At 32.3% G+C, this 24022-nt stretch overlaps 4 protein-coding genes across 7 annotated transcripts; 2 read left to right on the top strand and 2 right to left on the bottom strand.

Annotated features, from left to right (window-relative positions):
- Positions 1-155: 155 nt before the first annotated feature.
- On the bottom strand, positions 156-1602 carry LOC101210445 (protein LURP-one-related 6). Its single transcript, XM_011661724.2, has 3 exons — positions 1081-1602; positions 717-965; positions 156-630 (listed from the first exon to the last, which is right to left on the bottom strand). The coding sequence occupies exons 1-3, from the start codon at positions 1294-1296 to the stop codon at positions 490-492; spliced, it is 606 nt and encodes a 201-aa protein (XP_011660026.1). The 5' UTR covers positions 1297-1602; the 3' UTR covers positions 156-489.
- A 3559-nt stretch (positions 1603-5161) lies between these two features.
- LOC105436335 (guanine nucleotide-binding protein subunit gamma 3) lies at positions 5162-8525 on the top strand. 4 transcript variants are annotated; one of them, XM_031884279.1, is made up of 8 exons: positions 5166-5442; positions 6077-6169; positions 6417-6498; positions 6685-6861; positions 7534-7586; positions 7727-7771; positions 7862-7906; positions 8022-8525. In XM_031884279.1, the coding sequence occupies exons 4-8, from the start codon at positions 6715-6717 to the stop codon at positions 8383-8385; spliced, it is 654 nt and encodes a 217-aa protein (XP_031740139.1). In that variant the 5' UTR covers positions 5166-5442; positions 6077-6169; positions 6417-6498; positions 6685-6714; the 3' UTR covers positions 8386-8525. The 4 variants fall into 4 exon arrangements, with proteins under 4 accessions (XP_011660020.1, XP_031740139.1, XP_031740148.1 ...); XM_031884281.1 differs by lacking the exon at positions 5166-5442 and having other exon boundaries at positions 5843-6169; XM_011661718.2 differs by lacking the exons at positions 6077-6169; positions 6417-6498 and having other exon boundaries at positions 5162-5442.
- Positions 8526-9150: 625 nt separating this feature from the next.
- LOC101209781 (subtilisin-like protease SBT1.8) lies at positions 9151-12048 on the bottom strand. The gene is made up of 2 exons (XM_031884277.1): positions 10278-12048; positions 9151-10160 (listed from the first exon to the last, which is right to left on the bottom strand). The coding sequence occupies exons 1-2, from the start codon at positions 11902-11904 to the stop codon at positions 9496-9498; spliced, it is 2292 nt and encodes a 763-aa protein (XP_031740137.1). The 5' UTR covers positions 11905-12048; the 3' UTR covers positions 9151-9495.
- An 8820-nt stretch (positions 12049-20868) lies between these two features.
- Positions 20869-22575, top strand: LOC101209538 (RING-box protein 1a). The gene is made up of 5 exons (XM_004143987.3): positions 20869-21113; positions 21207-21257; positions 21346-21405; positions 22066-22137; positions 22228-22575. The coding sequence occupies exons 1-5, from the start codon at positions 20981-20983 to the stop codon at positions 22263-22265; spliced, it is 354 nt and encodes a 117-aa protein (XP_004144035.1). The 5' UTR covers positions 20869-20980; the 3' UTR covers positions 22266-22575.
- The last annotated feature ends 1447 nt before the right edge of the window (positions 22576-24022 follow it).

The following is a 24022-nucleotide window of genomic DNA, read 5'->3' as shown; positions in this document are numbered from 1 at the left end:
GAAACTTATCTTTAGAGAGGGAATACTGACATTTGAATTTGCACTCTGATTTCCTTCTGGCTGTTACATTTTACGTAGATATTATATATATGTAGATATAGATATATATATTTTTCTTTCATGGACAATAATTCTAAAATGTAAGTACAGTCTCCTGATTCCTTAATTCTGTTTTTTCTATTATTAACAGTTAATATGATACATTCAGCTTCTGCTTAATCTACTCTTATATGGTTGCAAGCATTCTAAAGGAAGGCATATGGGAGATCAAAAGGCAAGGGAGAAACTGAAGAGTTCAATTACATTTACACAAACGAATGCTATAAAAGTTAAAAGAATACATTGCTGTTGACAAAAAATGCAGTCTCAGTTCATGGAGACAAGCGAAATGGAGTGTCGCCACAATCCTCCAGTTGAATCACTATTTGATGGAATTGCAATGAGCAATTAACATCTCCCCTTGCTTAAATTGTCTTCCTTCTTACAAATTCAGCAGCTGGTTGATTCACCATAGATGTTGTCGAGAATAGCAATGACTCCAACAACAAAGGCCTGATCAATTCCAGGTTTTATTGACACATAGTAGATATTCTTACTCGACTTCTCCCCAGCCTTTTTATTTGTTCCAATCTGCAGTTATTTGAAACACTGATTAACATACATCTCATCTCTAACATTGCCTTGAGAATAAATTGTCTAAAGAGAATAAATTGTACCTGAGCTACTACATTGCCTTGAGAATCAATGATGCTACATTTTTTACCAGGAAAATATCCACTGATCTCGAAGTCCCAATCCTTTGTGCTAACCTTTGGTTTTGTGTTGATTTTGATTCCAACATCGTGTTTCACAGGAAGACATGACTTAGGCCTTTTCAAGCTGAAAACTACCTTTTTAGATCCTTGGTAATCGCATTTGAAAGCCCTCCACATCTTATGAAAGCTTAGAGCTTCAAAAATCCCTCCCTGAGACACAAGAAGGTTAAGATTTTGAATACATTCCACTTAGAATCACCCATTTCTGTTCATGAAAATTACAATAGATTTGTTTGGGGGAATATGTAGAGTAACTGGATATTACCTTCCCACGTAGTAACAGCAAAGCTTCCCTCTTCCCATCTCTCAGAATCAGTTCATCTTCCTTTCCGAGAACCCCACACCCATCAACACTAAAAACAACTTTCTGATCACAATCTGTCACTACAAAACCTCCTCCATTAATCACTTGTGGTCTCGTCCTAACGACAAACACAACCTCGGAAGATGAACAGTATAATTTGCTAACTAGAGGAATCATCTTTCCGATTGTAGCTAAAACAATGATTCTTTGTTCGTCTTTCTCCAATTTATGATACTCCTCTGAACAGCCAGCCTGTCTATGTTTTCAACAGAGTTTGGCAAATGATTGATTATTTCTCATGTTCAAGGTTTGAAGAAGAATATTAATGGGTCTAAGTCTTAGTTGCTTGTTTCAGGACACAACAATTGGTTCACGCACTGTGAATTCGGCCAATGGGAAAAGAGAGAGGGCTCTGGGAATTATTCCACTCTGCACTTCGTCTTCAATATAAATAGATGCTAAAAGGTTTTTGAAGCCCAAAGAAAAGTCATAAAGAAAGATTCTCTCTAACGCGTATGTTGTGAAGACAAGCAATAGTTTTTCAGAAGTATTTGTTTAAGAATCCTAGTGATAAAGTCATCATAAAGCCATCGACTTTGACAATCTATGGAGTTCCAAGTTCAATTTCAGCTTTCATGAAGGGATTTGATAGGAGTGAGAAGATCCCATGTCTGTAGTTTCTTAAAAGAAAATGTTTGGGAAAATACTAAGAAATAACCTCCAAAAGTTTTCATAGTTCACAGCTAGCAACATTTTTGGTAATTTCGTTACGATAGTTTTCCTCCATCCATCTGGGTGGGTCGTAACACATCCAAACTATTGAATTTTTGCCAAGATTATATGGAATCTCTCCAAACTCATGTAATCTTCAATAGAAACTGATTTAACATAAATATTAACAATGTTGTATTTCTGGAAATCTAAGGTAGACAAAGAAGATTTTATTTATCATAAATATTAAATTCAGTCTTTAAAAATCCGACCTATATTAGTATTCGTATTGTCCAAGATTTCATCGGAGAAAATCGATAGTTTGGATGTCGGTGGTGAAAATGAAAAGTGTTTTAGGTTTAACTACTATTACAACGAATTATCAACAGTTATGGGTGGTGAAAATAAAAAGTGCGTTTAAGTTATTTTTGATAATTTTTCCAACTGTTTGAGTACAAAGAAAGCACTTTTGAGAGAGCATCTTGGCTACTTCAAGAATCAACAACTTTTGACTGGGTTATAAAAAAGAGCACAATGGTTACACTTCTAATAACCCTTTCCAAATTGAAAACTATCCTTGAAAGCCCTTTGAAAAATGAACCTTTCTTTCAAGTTTTCTTTTGGATTCACTTTCTTTTTGACTTATTGGTGTTGGTTGCCTTTTCCACCAAGAAACAAAAGCCCTCTAGATCATCTCATGGGAAGTCCACAAGTCACTTCGGGTTAAAAGATAAAACTTTTTGACTATTGAATTTTTTTAATTTTCCAACCATAAAATATTTGAATTTAGAATTTAGGTTGCTTAATTTTGTTTTTCTCTCTTTTGTACGTGAGTTGTTTTACAATAGCCAAAACGAATATTACTTAACTGTCATAGTGTTGATCAACTACGTACAAAGTTAGATGTTCAATTTTTTCACTCTACATATTGTTAAAAAGAAGGTTGTATTAATCAATTCAAGCCTCAACTATGCAATACATTTACCTTATTTTTAGCTCAAAGTATGGAAGTGAAGATTCAAATTTTGACATTTTGGTCAAAATTATTTATGAACCATATAATTTAGAACGAGTTGGTCACATCACATTGACGAGCTAAAATTTTGAATGGATGTGATATGGAATGTAACATATGTCAACATTCTACTAGTATTTTGTTGCCAAAATTGTAAAGACTAGAAGTTAAAAGGAATAAATTGACCTAATGTAAAGTGAAAATTTATTTACTTTTAATCTATATTCAAATTCTTTTTTTTTTTTTTTACCAACAATCAACCAAAAATGTAAAGCATTTATTCATTATTTATTTATGGTACTTTCAATTATAGAAAGGGAAGTGGACCTTCTAAAAATGAAAATAATGTAAAGGAAAAATAAATATGACCAATATTTATTTCTAAAAAAACAATTTAATTCAAAGGAAGCATGAGAATGGAAATAATTGGTTGGAAGCATTTAAATGTTAACCAAAGTCCAATTCACTTAAGTTTCATATAGTTATTATTGATTGTGTTTATTACAATACGAAGAGGGAAGGTATGGAAGATTTTCAATTATTCTCTCGTTATTGTTTGTCATAAAATAATAGTGTTCGATTAGAAAAATAAAATAACATATCAATGAATGACAATATCAAATGCTGTTTATTACTAAAAAGTTTCTTCTTCTTTTTTTTTGTATTTATAACATTTTCGATCGATTAATTTACAAATATATAACAAAACTCAAAAATATTTATGACACGTGTAGTAAAAAAATAAAATTCTATGATTTTTTTTTCATAATTTCCATACTTGTTTCGGAATATTGCATGACTTATTCACCTCATCTTCAATATTTTCTTTCTTTCTATTTTATCTAAATATCGTTTTAAATTATATATTAACATGATTGTTTATTATAGTCGACACAATAATTAAAATTGGAGTTTTTCACGATTATTTATATTGGACTACACGATCATTGATCATGGTCAACACGATCCTTAGATTTGAAGTTTTTAACGATCATTTACATTGGACTACATGACCATTTACTATAATAAACACAATCGTTTACTATGATTAACACGATTATTTATCATGGTCAACACGTCAACACGATCGTTTAAAGTATATTATTTTATTACACAACCGTCTATCATTGCATATATCTTAAACGATGGTGTAGTTATGATAAACAATAGTGTGATCGATTGTGTATTACTAAAGTATATTATTTAAAATGAACTATATGATCATGTATCATGATCTAAACGATCGTAGATCATTTGTTTAGACTACAGTATACGATTATTTAGAAGAAGATTACTCGCGCTTACGTGGTCGATTAATCGCGTGTTGACTAAAGTATTTTTGATATTTTACATTGTGGGCTTATAAACTTTTTTCGTTTCTAAAATTATTCTATACGATGTAAATATTTTATTTGTCAATTATGTTTTTTTTTTAATCTTTTTAATAATTATTAATATTCTATTTTTTTCAACTCTTTTATTGATTATTTTACAAAATTCTTCTTTTCTCCTTTTATTTACTTGATAAATATTCTTAAAACAAAAAGAAGGAAGAAACTATATCGAAATTTTCCACAAGTATGTTGTTTCAATTTTCACGCTAAATGTTTACTTTTTTTTTTTTCATTGATTTAATTTTCACGGTTTGATATATTTATATCATGAAAGTTCAATAAAAGTAGTTGCCTATCCATTAGCAAAATTATTGAAAAATGATATTGGAACTGAATTTATGAAACTTTACCTCTAGATGCAATCGAGGATTTTGAAAAATGTATTAGGATGTCCTTTTTCTTCCACAAACACGGTGACAAGTTCAGTGCATCGTTTATTAGAATGTATTGAATTTGTGAGTCGACACTTATATTATATATGATTTTGACTTTAGGGTGCGAAGATCTACACTAAACCCTCGCAACTCAATCACACTAATATTTTGCATTCTTAATTATCCTCTAATAGTAAAATTTTCTTTTTTCACGTATGAGATTTGGATGAGTGAATTACTTAAATCTATAGCATAACAAAATTTACCATTTTAGTTTTTTAAAAATATATTTCATTTTCATTTTTGGAGAAAAAAACAATTAATTTTATAGATTGGATGATATTTTATAGCAAAATCTAAAATCATAAATTAATCATTTGTTAGATTTTCTTGAATCAAACCTCAAAAGGAGAAAGTGTAAAAAAATCGGTGGGTTTATATGAACAAGAATGTCAATACTTCTTCGAGTGTTCAATTACAAATTCATGATCATCTTTAAAAATGGCAGAAGATTTCGATCATTTTCGAATCTCAAGCACAAAACTCGTCGGATGCGAATGAAAAAAAAATCAATAAGAATCTCAAATCGCGATAATGGGTCCTACTCTCTGCTCCACCACGGCACTGAAATGTCGACTGTTCTCGTAACTGATAGCTATGGCAGTAGTTGGACACATCAAAATTTATCATAACAGACGTGTTACACTAAGTTTTCACCGTCGACGAACAGAATTAGAACTTTGAGGATTGGCGATAGCGTAAAGGGGAATTGAATTCGATCTTGATCTGAACTCAAATCTGCAATCCTCTGCAATGGTTACCCATTTGAGTACGTTACTACCCCACTTTCATTTTGTCTTTCTCATCTGTTTCCATTCTGTTCGATTCTTCGTCATCATCAGTTCCAGATTCTCGGAGGCCCATATCGTTATCTCTGTTCATATGATTCTCAAATACTTATTAATGGGCCATATTTTGAGTGCTTTTCATCACAATTTTATTTGATATGAGGCCCGGGTGTGGTTGCCTTTAAGCCCGTCGTCAAGCTCACACGCACACCAAATGTTTGTAGAATTGTCGGGTATTTTTCTTTTCCCTATTTGTGGAAACTACAGATTAAAATATTTGAATTTAACATTCTGAGCTTGGTAGGTTGGATTTTTTTTTTTTTTTTGATTTACTAGATTAAAGTTTTTTTTTTTTTAACATTTCAATATGTATTATTCAGTGTTTACATTACATTAATCTGTAGTTTCCTCTTTGTCTAGCTTGAGATGCTGACTCGTCATATGATCTATGCCTTCTCTCTTTTCTAGGCATTTTTCTCCTCCACGTGCATTCTGAGCTTACCTACTTTCCATTTTGCTTCTTTACTATAACACCATCTTTCAACACTGAAAACAGCTCAAGCAAAGACATAGAAACTTTACTTACTTATGCTTATATCTTTTTACTCTATTAAGGCTAAAGAATGAGCAAATTCCAAAATCTCACTTGAAGGTAACCCAGATGCCTAGACTTTGCAAACTAGTCTTATACAGGTTTAGGCATGCCAGGTACAGGCTTTTCTTACAGCCGTCTTTACATTATTAATGGAAACATTGAGTCTTTTTTTAAAAATATTTTGACCCCTTTTATCAGTCTCTCTCATAAAAGAATGCTATAGCCTCGAGTCGTGAACAGGCTCGTTTTTTCACTCAAAGCCTGTGACAATAATGACTCTCTTTCTGGCCTCATTATCACTTGTATCATTAAAAACTCTGCAACCCACAACTTGATAATACATACATTTATGTGCTGCAGTTTTACTTACAGAGCGGCTTTCTTTTTGTGGGCTGTAATTATCTTTGTCAGCCTTTCTTATTACTTCTCTGTCACTACACATGTAAGAGCATTCATACCCAACATCAATTGCCTCTTTAGTTTGTCATTTGCTTTTACAGTTACTATTTTTCTCCATTCTCTTCTTCTACCTGGCTTACTAATATTTCTGCTGTTATTGCCATTCTTTGTTGCTTTCTTTCTCTTCTGTGCTCTGTCTTTTGGTGATTGGGAACTGGGTTTCTATCAGTGTCGGGTTTCCTGAGAAGCGAGTCAAGCAATGGCTGCTCGATCGGTTTACTCTTCATCAGTGTCTTCGCTACCACCCCCGAGTCCAAAATCTCCGCCTGAGTACCCTGATTTGTATGGGAAGCGTCGAGAGATAGCTAATATTCAGACGCTTGAAAGGGAAATTGGCTTTCTTGAGGTGAGTTTGAATTTGAAAATGATTGTCTCTGTCTACATCATTTCTTCTCCCTCTTCGTATGTTTCCCCTCTTTGAAGTTCAATGGCATGGTGTCGAAAAGCTATTGTACAATTGCAAAGCACCTCTTTTTTGTTTTTAGCTTTGTTAATTAGACACAAAATTTCGAAGTCCTACATGCAGATCTATTTGTTTGATTTAGGGAGCTAGTTTTCCTTACAAAACAGGTTTGATAAGCTTAGAACTTCCATTTCGTGCCATGAAGCTTCTCCTAGACCTTCATTTAATAAAAGCACCGCTGTGGAGTTTATGACAAGAAAAATCTAAGAAACACTTTGGCTCCTAAATTTCTTGGGATTCCTTCCCCTGAGCAAGGGGAACGAGAAAGAAATTACTAAATCTTTATTCATATTTTCTAAAATTTGTTGAATTTGAATATTTATGGACTCCATTCATGTCTTCTCTTTTTAAATTTACTTATTTCTTTAGAACTACGTGTAAATTTTCCCTCCTGTTATGGGATTTTTTGGTTAGACAAATGCCACATCTTACATCAGGAACTGAAATAAAATCATGTTCACGCATGTCATGAGGTACAATTCTCTGTTTCAAATTAACATGGCTGCTTTTATTATTAGTTCAATGCGTTAAACATTTCTAGTTTTCTTGAATCAGGACGAACTAAAATCCCTTCAAAGTCTTCAACCTGTCTCAATATGCTGCAAAGAGTATGTTTCTTTTTAATCTTCTCATTTTTTTTAAATTTAACTATGTTCTAATGTTGTTAATCAGTCGACTGTAAATTAATTGTGAGATCAATCCGCCCACTATTTTGCTTCCACTGCTGATTAGCATCGCATTCTTTCAGGATTAACGACTTTGTGACAACAAATTCAGATCCATTGACGCCTACGTAAGAGTTCAATTTTTTGGTAAACTAATCTGCATAAATTTAAAACTGCATTGATTATGATCCAAGCTCATGCGTCTTTTCTTGAAGCAGTTGCAGGGTGAAACAACAGCGATGTCGCATCTGGAAATGGTTATGGTTAGAATTAGAACTTTCGACATAAGCATTCTGATTTCTGCTATTTGAGAATGTTTGTAGTATATAACATTAATGACGTTTTTTGTATATAACATTAATTACAATTCTTATGCAGCGGGTTTCCTTGCTTTAATTTGTCATGGCTATGCTGCTGCTCTTGCACCGAGTGCGCTATCTACCTAGAGATGCCTCGCTGCTGTGGTTGTAAACCATGTAACTTCCCATCATGTTTAAGGTGTTGTAGTATGCCGAAGTGTAGTTTCTTCTCTTGTCCCTCTTTGTCCTGCTGTAGAAACTTCTCATGCCGTAGATTGTGTTGTTTTTTATCACTACCTTCAATCCCATGTCCCCACTGTAGCAGTTGCTGCGAATGCAAATGCAGCTGTAAGTGCTCTTTTCCAAAATGTTCACAGGTACCTTCTTGTCGTCTTTGTACAAAGTCTTGTTGTAACCCTTGCTCTTTATGTTGTTGCTTTTAGTTCAGCAACACTATTCCATAAAGTTATTTTGATCTTCTACATGAAAAAATCAATGTACATTATGATGAATATCTTTTACTTTTTATTAATTTGTCCAAATTTTATTAGTAGGAATACGGTTGGTATTGGCTCTTAAATTATTTTAGACAATATTTTGAGTTGTTTAATCAGGGTCCTACTACTGGATTATTGATTTAAATCATTGGAACTGGATGGCCACAATTTGTCTATATGGTTATAGAGTTGTCTCATCACTTTGTTACTCTTGTGAAAATAGCCTCTTGTTTGTTTAGACTCTGAATGAGTAATCGTACTGGAGGTTTATGGATAATGATAATTTGTATCAATCTCTATTTAACATGGCCCCCCCAATGCAAGCATGCTGAGAGGTATCATGATTTCTTTATGATTGTGGTGACCGCATCCGATTGAAATTCCATTTTAGTGCCCCTAACATACAGACGTGCTTTTCTTGGTGGATTGTTTCATGCTAGATATTGCTTTAGGAACAATGGGTTACACAACAGGTGCACGACTGACTCTGCACGCACCATCCTTCTAGACCCTTTGCCTATTGGCTTGGTAGGTATTCTGCCTTGATTTGTTATGCTACCTTGATCCGTCTCTAGTTTTGATTCATTATGTTAAGTATCTCCAATAAACCTTAAAGAAATTTTCTTAATTTTTACTTGTTTGTGAATTGCAATATGGGTTAGGAACATGCTCATCACTTCGTCTAGTTTTGCAATGAAGAAGAGAAATCACTAATGGGAGAACTTTTGGGAGTTAAACAACCCAAGTCAAAAGCACACACTTCACTGGCCTTCATGTTTTTGAATTTTCGTTACAGACAGATGGTAAAACAATTTTTAGATACCTAGGAATAGAAACGCCAAACTTTATGCCATTACATTAGTTTTAACCCTAAAGCTTTTCTCAATCAATGGCAAACCAAAACGCTGAATTTTCCCATGCTTGATGATGATCATTCTCTTGTTGACTGTTTATTGATCATCATCTTCTTGCCGTTTTCTTTCTGAAACTGGAGCAAGTTGAAGGAATGGGAAAACCTACAACAATTGGAAAAACGCCCTATACAAAAAACAACAATCACAACCTAGTCCAGGCGAATGACACGGGGCTTCTAACTTGGTGTTGGTCATTGCTCCACACAATCGACCCAAACCCAAATCTTGTGGTTTGAGCAGCATCCCTGCTCGCAACAAATGTAACAGTGTACCTCTTCCTCTCCCCAACTTTAGTGAACACAAGCTTTGAAGGTTTCACGGTCACCTTCACAACCGGTGGTGCAGTAGTAGCCACATCATAAACTGACCCTGCAGCCCCAACATTGGTGACTATACGAGTGTACCGAACAACCCTCTTGCTCCCAAACACAACTGAAAATGAAGGATAGTTAAGTTGTCCCGGATCAGCAAACTTTCTAGAGCAGGTTATGTTCGAACGTTTCACAATCGCTTGAACATGATCAATCCCATAGTCCAAGGAGCACAAGAAGGCAACGTAGTCATTAGTTGAGATATCATATAAAAGTCCAGGGGAGAGAGCTTTATGAGGATCAACATGGCCAGCTCCATGAGCCCATGGATTGGAAAACCCCCCTCCAGCAGCATCCCGGAGAGACGAGTTGGTGTTGTCCTGAGTGTATGCAGTGGTCATTAAAGCAGATTTGATTGCACTTGGACTCCATTGTGGATGAGCTGCCTTCAGCAATGCAGCCAGTCCACTGATATGTGGGCACGACATGGAAGTTCCTACATAACAAAGATTAAGATTTATCAGTTACATAATGAAACATTATAAGGTTGCTCAATGTAATATAATCCAAATGATCGAACGATTTGAGTTAGGATAGATCCAATGAGACATACCAGACATGATATTGAACTGAGTTTTCCTCTTGTCATTCTCCAATCCAGTAGGTCCAATGGACTCAGACCAGGCAGCCAAGATGTTAACGCCAGGACCAATAACGTCCGGCTTGAGGATTTGGGGGGTTACCAAATTTGGTCCTCTAGAACTGAAGGCCGCCACCACCGGAGATGGGCGGACGTTCAGAATTGTCCCACCAAAGCTCAACACTGCGGTTGGATTTGAATCTGATCGAACATACTGCCGGATCAAGTCGCCAGTTTTCCTTCCCACCGCCACGGCTGGCAGCAAGTGACTGTCAGCCACCAATTCCTCCCCACTAGCTGCTGTGTTTGCCAGAATCATCCCAATCCCACCAGCATCTCTCACCACCCCTCCTTTTTCTACTCTGGCATTGATTCCTCTGTCGCAAACCACCACTTTCCCTCGAACCACCGCCGGCTCAAGAGAACCCGGCAAGCACATATTACTGGAGGTGTTACTTCCTTTGTTATACACCAATGCCACTGCCTTATTCCCCATTCCTTGCCCACTGTATAGCGACACTCCAGTGAATCGTTTCCCATTTCCAAGCTGGACATAAGCTGGGAAGTCTCGATCGAGCGTTCCGGCTCCAACCGTCATGATCCATGGTGCTACATTGGCCAGGGAAGCCTTGTTTGGACCACTATTCCCAGCTGAGCAAGAAACAAAAACCCCCTTCTCCATAGCTGCAAATGCTCCAATTGCTATGGTATCCCTGTAATACGGAGCAGAGCCACCACCTAAAGAGAGTGAAAGTACATCGACACCGTCCATTATCGCCCGATCCATACCGGCAAGAATGTCAGATCCAAAGCAACCAGTTGGCCAACAAGTCTTGTAAGCAGCAACTCTCGCTTGTGGAGCCATCCCTCTAGCAATGCCTCTAGCATAACCAAGTAAACTCGCATTAGCCACATGTGAACCAGCAGCCGTACTGGCGGTGTGCGTTCCGTGCCCATCCTGATCTCTAGCTGACTCATTCTCTCTCGGTTTTCTGAAATACCCACCGCCGGAAGCCATTTGATAACCTTTAGAGAAGCTACGAGCTCCAATTAGTTTCTTGTTACAAAGGGAAGGACTAAAATCAGGTCCTGCTTCACATTCTCCACGCCACCGTGATGGGATCTCCGGCATTCCAGTGTCATCAAAGCTCTTCGATTCCGGCCAAATCCCAGTATCGAGAACACCAATGATGACATCGTGAGAAGCTTGGTTAAGATCCTGAGTGGTGTGACCTTCCCATAACCCGAAATCAGAGTCGAGACCGAGGAATCCGGGAGTACGAGTCGTATGAAGATTGTAAACAGTATCTTCATAAACACCCAGAACCGAATCGGATTGCCGGAGCAATTCCACTTCCTGAGAATCTAAAAAAGCAGCAAAGCCATGGAAGGAGGAAGTGTAGGTGTAAAGAAGAGAGTCAGAGGAAGAAGATGAAGAAAGAGATTGAAGATTAGCAGAGTACCAATCATGGTGAGTGAGATATTGTGATGGGAGAGCATGATGTTTCATATGAACAATGTAGGTTTTCTTGGCATTGATGAAAACACAAGAAAGAAGAAGAAGAAGAAAAGGAATGAGTAGTCTAGGCATGGAGTCCATGGGAATGAAAAATGGAGGAAGTATTTGTTCTTAGTTATAAGAAAGCATACAAGGCAGAGGAAATGGCGGAAACAGAGGTCTAAACAACAGAGCTGAGAGTGGAAGAAAGAGAAAAGAGAAAAGGGGTTAGAGAAGGACAGTGTGAGGAGTAGTGTTTGGTTTATATAAGAAGATAAAGTTTGAAAAAAGGCTGTTGTTTCCTTTCTATTACATAAATGCCATTCATGATTTCTTAACACTTTTTTGCTCCCAATTTGGGATTACTTTTTTCAGCTTTCGGTTCCATTCTCATCAGTGAAAAGGATTAACAAAAATAAAATTTTTATTTTAAAGTTCATTTTGGAAGAAGATGCTTTTGCTTTATACGCAAAATATCATAACATGACTTAATATCAATTTCAACTTTCAATTAATTGATTGTATCTAAATTTTAATTTTAAAGTGTGGAATTTATAAATCATATCCATTCATTCAACCTCAATAATTATGCAAGTTAAATAAAAGTTCAAGTTTTAAATTAAGGAACACTTGCAAATATAGAATTAGATTTATAGTATTAGATCTTTTCATCCTTTATCATATCATAGTTTGTGATATGGCTACGACAATTCTCTCTTTCTCTTGAATTCTCCCATCTTCATATTCCCTTTTCTTCCCCTTCCTTGAAGAAAATTATTTCTTCAAACTTTCACTAGTCGATCCCTGTCAAGAGTCACAACAAGAAAGTTCTCATGATGAAGGACGACACCCACCCAAGAATTTATCAGAGAAAATTGTATCCTTAGATGCTTAGTCTCTAAAATCAACACTTATATTAGTAACATTTTAGTTATTTTATGTGTTTGATTGAATCAAAATCAAAAAACAAAGAGAAATTAATCACTTCCACAGGGGATTCTGATACCAACTCTATAATTCATATTATTGCATCTACAAATCTATACTTAAGAGAAGAAGAAAAGAAAAGAAAAGAAGATCAAAATTGGAAGGCCACAACCAAAAAAAGAAATGGTGTGTTATCCTCACGGGTTTAGGTTTGTTTTGAACAAACCCGTGAATGGGGATTTTGTGTTTTATTGTACCTTAGTTGACAGTTTTTGGAAATAACTCTAAAATCACTCTCTTTACAATTCATATCATATTTACAATTTTGTCTTTCCTTTACATATCAAAATGAATGGCTACAAATTTCAAACTCAAAAAGTAATATATATATATATATATACTTTTGTTGTTTATTGAGTTAATTTCCTTTCATTTTTCTTCTCATTTATTTCTTGTTTTCCCATTCCATGACAAAACACCCCCAGCTGGATACCCCGTCTGGTTTTGCCATATTAAGAAAACCATTCTTCTTTCTTCATATTCTACATACAGAGAAAGAATACAAAATCTTTTAGATTTTAGAGTTCATTGGTAATACAATACTAAGTTATACATTTAATTATTACTTTAGATTGCAGAATTTATGAAGGAAATCCCAAAAGGGAATATGTTGCGCCTAAAATCCTTCCATCACTGGCTATCGCTGCCTATTGCAATTACTCAATAATTTAAGGTGTTTGGAGACAAGAAGTAGAGTTGTGAATTTCTTGGATTCATAACATAAAATTGATGTTCTTAAGTTGTGGACCTGTGAATTTCTCGAGCCAAACAATATGCAGATGTCTTGAATATGTTATCTAACACTTTGAATGATCAAGAAAGTTTTATTACATGATCAACGATTCGTGGTCTAGAGCCGATACAATCTGTGAGTGCTTTCGAAACTCGAAATTTTTACATATTTATCATTTTTGTCGTATTTATCCTCAAGTTTAGAAAAATGTACTGTATGAATTCTCTAAATTAGTTTCTTATCACTAATGTTCATTTTTTTTTAGTGCCACAAGATCTACACTTTCTAACTTCTTAGTCTGAACGTGTTTGTGTTTGTGTTTGTGTTTGGTCCAAACAAGTAATGCGGTTGCGTTGAAATTGGGGGTGGGAGTGGATGCAATAGTTGAATAGGGAAATTGGACACGAAAAGTGTTCGACAAAATGCGAATGGAGAGTGGTGAGTAAGGAGATGACAATTTAGTGGCATTTTTGGTAAAAGGAAAAAAAAGAATGGACACAGCAGTCAATAAGGAAAAAGAGAAAAAAGAGAAGTGATATCAAAGATTCAAAGAGTGATAAATGCATAGAACAAAGAGCCCACAAGAAAATGGGTCTCTTTCCTTTTTACCATATTTTAAAAAAACAGAAAAAAGGAGATAAGAGGGCACGACAACACATAACCATTTGCGTAAGGTAACGGCTACATTTCTTTGCTTTTTTGACTCAAATCTTGCGCTGGCCGTTGTGCCAATCCAACCAATGCCATGCCACTTCCCTATTCCTCAACTACAATAAATAAATGAATGAAACCAAAACCAAATGATATAAGTTTTGTATTATAAATCTGAGTTTAAAATGCTTAATCTAAACATGAATTTTGAAACCTCCAAGTCAAAAAAGAAAAAGTTGATTAGAAATTCTCTCAAAGATTATAGACTACACAAACACTTTAATCACACCTCCAAATGGTGTTGCACAGAAAATAAATTGAAGTGAAAGGTTAATCAGGTTTTGAGTCTAATTAGTTGAAAGAATTATAGGTATGAGTAGAAATAATAGGAGTGGCTCCACCACTAAAATGGCACCATAGATGGTGGCGCCGATTGAGGAAAATGTAAAGTTGTAATTTATACAAACATTATATTAAAAATGTGTAGAGAGAAGAAAAGGAAACGCACGCTTAGGGAATGGAATCATATACAAAACAGAAGAGGATATGGACATCACTATTCACATAACTAAATATAATCTCATTATTTTCTTTCTTTCTCACCGACTTATTAATTGGGATCTGTGTGTCCAATAATAAATAAATAAATCTCTATCTATCTATTTCTTTATTTCTTTATTTCCCTCCCCAATTCCCAATGCTTACATTCTAACCCCATCACCCTTTTCACATCTCTTCTCTAACCCTTTTATTCTTCTTCTTCATCTTCTTTCATTTATTCTATACTATATTTCATAAACATTATTTTGGATCTAAAAACATTAGAAGAATACAAGACATAGAGTAGTACTCTTTAAGGGGTTTGAGGAAAAGAATTTCTCACTCAAAAAATGACAATGAGAGTAGGACTTTCCTTATCCTTGTTCCAAAGCTTAATGACCTATAAGAAAAAAGTATTGGACTTCACTTCAACGGGGAGACTATTGAGAGGTTGAGTCCAAGTATAGAAAAAGATATAATCTCTCAAGATTGTTCGACTATCGTGATCTACTACAACCCACACTACGACTTCACATCCTTTCGTTGGGGACCAAACTAAGTAGCATCTTTGTCTTTAGTTTTCAGTGACCACCAATTTGCATCATTCAATCATTTGTATTATCTCCACATTTATTTTAGTTCTTGTATTTTCAATTGAAGATTAAAATATTTATTATTACTTTTCAATACTTGTAAATCAAATAGTTTAGCGTGGATATTAAGAATGAAATGATATCCCAAATATATTAAAAGATCAAAAGATATTGTCTATGAATATGAATGATAAGATATACACTAATCGTAAAACTATAAACACCTATATTTCTACTGTTATATTTATAAAATTAAAATTATCATTTTCTATTCCGGCTCATTTTATTTTAAAGATAGACAATTTTGATTACTTTTAGAAATACTTTTAAATATAGTAAAATAAATCAAAATATTTATAAATTATAGAAAAAATGTATAGGTCTATCGTTGATAATATCTATATTTTATTGAGTATTTTAACAAATTTAACGTTTTCAATAAGTATTTTAATTTTTATTTCATTTTGAAAAGATGAATATATTTAATTCTATATGAAAAAGGGATAAGACTGGTATTCAAAAAGTTTTAATTTTTGTATTCATAATTTGTTGATTTCAACCACTTCTGTTTTGTTCATCAATGTATGAGTCTCACATCTTTGACTTTCCAAGAAGATCATTAGATATATATCTATATTGAATTTGATATCTCTCTTTATAAATGATGATGTGTGTCTTGGTATATGATCATGTGTTGCCATTTTCACAACCCTTTTTCTTTAATTATCATATCATATGATAGTTTTGGTGTCATTTATCACAAACATGTGCCATTATGTTGTATACTTCATTTTTAAGTTAATCATCAAAACCTGGAATCATTATGAAATGCTTTTTAATTTCAAATCATACACTTTTCTTCCAAAGGAATAATTAATTAAAATAATAGACCCATTTTTCATTTCCCATGCTATGCTTCCCCTCTTCTTTCTACTTTCAACCATCTTATTATTATTATATGGACATTCAGATTTAACTTTAAAGATATTTCCATGAAATAAATATCAAATAAATATCTAAATAATATATATTATTTCTTTTACTTTCAAATTATATTATAGATCTCGTAAATATATAACTATAATATATTAGTTTATGGTGCAACAAAAATACTTTCATAACACAAAACGACACTATTAGAGTTGGAAAGTTTATATCTAAAACCTAGTCTAGAATGGTATCCATATATAATCATAAATAACCATAAATTACAAAATATGTTGAATACAAATTTTAGATAGGTTTTGAGAGAAACTCCAACAAGAACACGCAATCCCTAAACTCCGACTTACTAGTCAAATAGTAAAATTTTCCTTCTCCTCTAACCTTTTGGAATAGATGTTATCTTAATACAACCGAGTCAAACTCACATTTGTTAAGATTGGTAATGCACATGTATTTTAAACCATATATGTTAAAATAAGTCCATAGTAGAATATACATAATACAAATTGTTTAAACATTGAGTGTATACACATGTCATTATTTCGTCAAAAATGAATTAATGAAATGGTATGGGTTGTTTATAGTTGTGATTGAAACTCTCCCTCTCTCTATATATATATATTATATAGGGCCTACAACTATATATATATATATAATATCATATTCCCAATGTTGCTTAAATTATTGAGGGAATTGGGGTTATTGGGGCAATAAAAAGGAAGAAGTTTCTAAGGTAGGTGTTGGAGTGGATGATCCATAATTTGCTCAAGGGATGAACTGTCTATGTGACTTTTAAAATAAAGGGAACAATATATATATATATGTATGTATATAGAAAGAGAAGATAGAAAAATAGTGAGAATATCTTTTTCTTTATAATGAAAAGTGATAGAAGAATAATGAGTACACACACAAAAGTACTCTCAGATCCATCTTAGCTTCCACTTTTTTATTACAAAAACAAGAGGAAAGTTGTTTCATTTCGTTAAAAAATTACTTTTTGTTCGATGGATAATAGTTTAGCTCTCAAACTTTAGTGGATAGTCGTAAAGAATTTCTTAAAAGTAATTATTTTTTCAATTTTTTCATATATAAAAACATTTATAAAAAGAAAGAAGTAAATTTTATAAAATATCTACAACATATAATAAATTCTATCATTTATAGTCAGTGATATTCTATAGATTCAGAAGACTATTATTCATATAGAAAATTTTATTTAATTTATTAAATAAACTATTTAGTTTTAAATATTTATAAAAAAAATTCATATTCAATTTATCCATCTATATAGTTTAGAAATTTCATTAAATCATACTAATGTTTTTTACATGCTAAATCATTACAAATAATGAAGTAATTGAGCTAGAATTATTACTCGTTGAAATTCAAGAATTAATTTATTTTCTCTAAAAATTAAAAAGTCTCTAATTTTTATCAATTTAAAACTTTTTTTTTAATAATAATTAGGTTTATTTGAAACTATACATATAAAAATCCTTCACGCCAAACCAACCTAAATCCAAATTTAATGAAGGTTTTGAATGTGAAAGTACAAAAAATGTAGGGTTACCCTAAACAATGATAATATAATATAAGTATTGATTTAAAGTGGAGCCTTACCAATACCCAACTTTCCTTATAAACTTAGAGAGGAAACATATGGTGAGTGGTAACACCAAAACCAACGCTAACTCTAATATTTATTTTACAATCTCTTTTTTGCTTTGTCCTTTATTAATTGCCTCTTTCACAGGAGAGGATTTGGAGTGTCCATTTAACATTTGTTTAATTGCTACCAATAATTGTAGTATGTATGCATTCATTTTTGTGACACTATATGAGATGTGATAATCGTACTTTATCATTCATAGACGTCTTTACTTATTTATATAATATTGATTTGATCTTTTCTAAAGAAAAATCATAAGAATGTAACTTATTATTTCCGATCTAGATTCACTGATAACGAGACTTCGTAAGTTAACATTATGTTCGAATCCTTTCTTTAACGGCTTAAGATTGTTTGTTTGAAGTACGGTAAAAGAAAATGATTCCAAACAAGTCTATAATGAAGTCAAAGGTGTTATATTATGGAGTGGTTGGGGAGAGGAAGCACTATGGATGAATAGGAAAAAGGAAGCAGAGACAGCAATGATCTGCCAGCCTTTTTGTTGTCAATTGTGTGTTCACATGACAAGAGAAGACTCCAAAAACCATATAAAGGATAAGATGCTTAAAAAAAAATGTCTTTCAATCATAACTCACAAACTCTTTGTTCTCTAGCCTTTATGCATTCAAATTTGTATACTCTTCATTTCTTTGACCTATTCAAAACCATTCTTGTCGAATTGAGCGGTAAAACTCGAGTTTGAAAGTCTGGAGTTTGTGTTGATTGATGCTAGCTAGAGCATATTTTTGTTACGAGAAAATGGAGCATGCATCTGCTTCTTCTCTTCAAATTAGAGGTTCAGATCTATTGTAACATTCAGTTGGTCAGATCAGTTACTACTAAACTAAATTGTGTTTAAGAGTACAATTATAATCCTCGTCATAATTTATAAGAATTTTAAAATTTTGAGCTATTTATTATCAAAATGAAAAGTTTGAAAATTTATAACTATAAGTTGGTTTGTTGAATTAGTATGTAGAAAACTCATTATGACTTAGTAACTATTATGAGTTATTGAGTTGCGTAGCTTTTCTATGCTTGTGAAAGCAACATTGTAAGAATCTCACGTTCAAGTAATTATTTATATAAGAGTTAAGAGGTTGTTAATTTGTTTTCGTATATGTCTTATGAAAATATATAAATACAATGTTGTAGTTGTAAATTATCTTTATTTAGGCACATTGCCCCTTAAACATATAGGTAATATTGTACTAAGCCAAGTTATAATCAAACCTTGTGTCTCTTTCTCTTTCTTTTACTAACTATTAATTTATTCCTTGTTATGAAACACATGCTTAATTATCAATGTTTATGCTTGTAACGTTTGTGTGACTTATGATAATTTGAGTAAGATCGATAATTCTTGTTTTCAAAACGGTAAAGTTCGTGATTAATAAGTTTGTGGTAATTTCTATCCATTTAAAATTATTAACACATGAAAGTTGAAAAATACACTTAAAGTTTGTAGATCCAAAGCAATAAAAGAAGTGTTAAAAGTGCTTGTCCAACAAGTGTTGTTTAATGGCAACTAATCTATCTACAATTTCAAGCTTGCAAAATGTCCAAAGAAGGTGTGCTGAATTTTCTTGGTATTGAATTATGTGATAAAATTAGTTTGGAAATTATATTTTGGAATTTAATTTTTGTCGATGTTTAATAACACTTCAGACACTTTTAAAATTTATGCCAGGTTGAACTTTTCATAGAATTACTTTGAAGAAAAATTGATGTTATTTGTATTGTTACTCTATTTTTATTTATTGTGCTTCACCATTCTTCTTCTTAATTTTTCTTACCAAAATACTTTTATCGTAATTAATATCGTTAAAAATTCATCATTGGGTAAATTTGTGTACAAATACATGTAGAATGGTAAAGGTAAGATAAAATAAACATTTGAATAATTAAAGAAAAATGAGATTATAATTTACTTTGGAGATTAATTTTTTAATCTAGTTTTTCTTTTTGCAAAATTGTAAGAAAAAAATTGGTTAATTACATCCATAACTTTAAATTTAATTAATGTCCAATTAACATTTGAAATTTTAGATTTCTATACTTTTATAATTTATGATGTTTAATTTGTATTGTATTTATCTATTTGACCAATATATATTAATCTATTTGGTAAAGACGTTAGGCATGATTTTTCTAGTTTGACTTATGTTGACATTTATTTTTCAATCTCATTTCATTTTCATACATTTTTATAAAAAATAAAAATCATCAATGTTTTTTTGTTTAATTTTATTTTACTATTATTTTTTTAAGAAAAAGAAGAAGATAATGATAATAATAATAAAATTTTCTAATTTTTATTTATAAAAAAAAACTTGGCATTTTTTTTTTTAAAACCTATTTGTAAAGAGTTTTAAAATTAATGTTTCTTTCTTTCAAAAATTATTTCAAATGAAAAAATTGTTAAAAATATTTACAAAAGCAACAAAGTTTCAATATCTAAATTGTTAAAAATATTTACAAAAGCAACAAAGCTTCAATATCTATAAATAATAATGATAAAAGTGATAGATATCAATAAATTTCTATTTAGGGTGATAATCAGTATGATAAAGAGTGATAGATACCAATGAATTTCTATTTAGGGTGATAATCATTTTGATTTTGATTTTGTTGGTTTTGAAATCAACCCAAAACCAAACCAAACCAATAAATTTTAAATGTAATAGATTCAAACCATTCATTGGTTTTCTTTTGATCGGTTTATTATTGGTTTGGTTTCCAATTTTAACCTTTTATTTTGTTTTTTGTTTCTTTTTCCAAATTTTGATCTTACTTTTTACTTTGTTTTGATCGACCATTTTTGTTAACTTTAAATTAACATTCGGTCTATTTCTTCCCTTCCTACTACAAATATTAACCATCTCCAAATATTAGGAATATAGTTTTTTGGGCCCAAGGCCCAAACCCCTTTGTAATTTATTCTTCTTTTGTTTCAATCTTTTTCCAACGCAAATTCTTCGAAATTCTTCCAAACTCCCCGGATTTCTTCTTCGCCGCTCACCGGAGGACTGACTCTTTCCGATCGAGGTTTCATCCATGGCTACCTTGGATACCGATGTCCCTATGGTTCCCGCCGGTGAAGCTTCAAGCAGTGCTGGCCCTTCGTCTTCCAAAAAACCTAAGCGATTTGAGATCAAGAAGTGGAACGCTGTCGCTCTCTGGGCTTGGGGTATTTCCAAACCCTAATTTCAATTTCTTTGATTTTCTTTTTATTCCTTCCGCTTTTGAGATGTTTCTTTTCTGATTCTTATTGTTGTTGCAGATATTGTTGTCGATAACTGTGCAATTTGTAGGAATCACATCATGGATCTTTGTAAGTTGGAGGAGTTTTTTAAATTTCGTTTAATTCCAGATGTTTTGGATTATAATTTTGATGTTTCTTACCGGTGTTCATCGTTTAGGTATTGAATGTCAGGCGAATCAAGCGAGTGCTACCAGTGAGGAATGCACTGTTGCCTGGGGTATGCTATTACGCCTCCATTTTCTCTAACATTGATTTTGATTTTAGTTTCCTTGTTTGAGATGCTTTGGTAGCTCTGTTTGCTATATTTTCTTTCCTTTTTCTGTGAGATATTTTCAGTTTGTCTTTGGATTGTTTGTGCATTTTGAATTGCAGCTCCCCTTGAGATATTAGTGGAAAATCATCCCGAACTATTATTTTTTCTTAATTTAAACTGCTAAAAGATACCAATTGTCTTGCTGAATGGACCTTTCTTTCCTTTGATACTGATGAATGAAAGCTACTTTAAACTTTAGAAGGTTCGTATTAATCTAGGATTTTCACTCTTGATTTCTCGTTGCCATTTGTTAGATGATATGATATTAAGTTCATTAGTTTAAGTTTTTGGGTCAATCGTTGATTTAATATGGTATCAGAGTATTGCTTCAAGAGTTCTTCAAAGTAATTTTCTCTCCAATATTTTGATTTCTACTTTTTGGGTCGTCTACATATATCAAGCCTGGGTATTAGGTAATATGATGTTAAAGCTACTTTCACTTCAGCTTGAATGATTTAAGACCATTTGATCTCGAGAGTCATTGTGATATTTTTTTTTGGGTGATTAGGTCTTCATTTGCTTCTATATTTTGGTTTTGTTCTTTATTAAGATTCTTGTTTGTAGGGGTATGCAACCATGCTTTTCACTTCCACTGCATTAGTCGTTGGTTGAAGACTCGCCAAGTTTGTCCATTAGGTACTTTAGTTTACTATAACGTTTCTAATTCGTAGAACTGTATAAAAATTCTGCTCCTTTTTCTGATTGAATTCTTGTTATGTTTTTCAGACAACAGCGAATGGGAGTTCCAGAAGTATGGACATTAGGACCTTCATATCGTCGCAGTTGCCGAACGGTCAGTCAGACAAATACTACCCTAAAGTGTCTAGTTGTTGAAAACAAACTACTGTCCATTCCCAGATCCTGTTTGTGTTTTAAGATTGACTAGTTTATTTTACTATGTGAACCTTAGATGTTTCTTTACAAATATTGATTTAAATGTTAATTTTTCCTTCTTTGAACATCCCTGCTTTTGTTTTCCGCTGTCTATGTTTTGGGTCGAACCGGAATGCCAATTCTCTTTGTTAATTTTCGCCTTCATCTTTACTAAATATTTTGATCAAAGTTCTTTCTTCCTATGATTTTCTACTATGATTGTGTTTGAAATGGGGGTGTTAATGTTTTCTTACAATATGAAATATCATAATTTAGAAGGGTTGAATATGTGTTTTAGTAGTTTCTTTTCAATTTAGTCTCTTCTGGCTAAAAAAGTTCAATTTAGTTTTAGAATAACTTAACAATCTCAAGGTTGTAAGAATCTAATTCCTCTAAATTTGCAAGGAATTGGTTAATCTTGAAGGAGGAAAGTATCTAATTCCTCCACATTTCTAAGGAATTGGCCAAGTTTTTTTTTCTTCTTTTAGTTTACTTGAAGGTTTTAGATCTTCAATGATTTTGATATCATTTACCTTATGTCACAGAATAATTGACGAAAATATTATCATGAATTCATTAGTAATATCTTTTTTTTCTTGACCTTTTGTCTCCTTTTTCAATTACTAGACCAATATAGTCTCATGGGCCAACTCAATAAATAATGAAAAGGGATATAACGAGGAGAATAATAATTAAGAACAATATTTTAAAAAGATTACAAATATAGTGAAATCTAAGTAACTATCTGGACCAATGGCAGACAAATTTGGTTATATTTATAATTTTTAAAAAATGTTACTAGGTTAATATTTTGAATCTAATATATTTCTCTTCACAATTTTGAAAATTTTCTTACATCTACTAATTTTTATATACTTGAAAATTTTGTATTTGTATTATGTTTTGTGGCGTAGCTAGAACTTCACGTCAGGCGCATACTTCTATATTAACTCCAAATTTTTGTTTATGTATAGATTTTAAACTTTAGAAAGGGCATAATAGATTACAAAAGGTTTCATTTTGTCCCTTGTCTATGTACAGTTTCTTCCTTGGCACAAATTCATAATAATAAATCGATATAGTGTTCAAATAATATAATATTGCAAAAGGGAGCAAAATTAACGGATAGTTGCAAATCATTTTATGTTAGGGGCACAATTTTTTACAAGGTTAAAATTTTAGTTTAATAACATCTCTACTTATGTTATATATATAGTTTCTTATCTTTAAAGGATGTATAGTAGATCACATCGTTACAGTGTGTCTAACATGTCGTACCAAACATTTCTTTTTAAATAATAATATAACTATTGGCTACAAAATCAAAATCAATTTTGTAGCCAATAATTATTTTGTCTAATAAAATGAATAATTTTCAAGTATTTTTGATATTTTATAAGATTTTTGGATGCTAATCTCAAAGTTTACACGTTTATTAGACATTTAGAGAGGTTTATTTAAGTTTAAAATCTAAAATTTAGATAATTTATTAGTAATTATTAGAAACTAACCATTAAACTTGAACTAATTTCGATTTAGTTTAAGATAACGCTAGAACAAATAACAAAGTAATTACTAAACAAATCTCATGAAAAAATTAGAAATAAATTTGCTTTCTAAAAAATTCTGAAACATGATTTGATAGAAT

Source organism: Cucumis sativus, chromosome 1 (genome assembly GCF_000004075.3).
Source record: "Cucumis sativus cultivar 9930 chromosome 1, Cucumber_9930_V3, whole genome shotgun sequence".
In the NCBI taxonomy this organism is placed as follows: domain Eukaryota; kingdom Viridiplantae; phylum Streptophyta; class Magnoliopsida; order Cucurbitales; family Cucurbitaceae; genus Cucumis; species Cucumis sativus.
The sequence above is the reverse complement of the archived record's forward strand: the minus strand, read 5'-3'. Positions and strand labels throughout refer to the sequence as shown.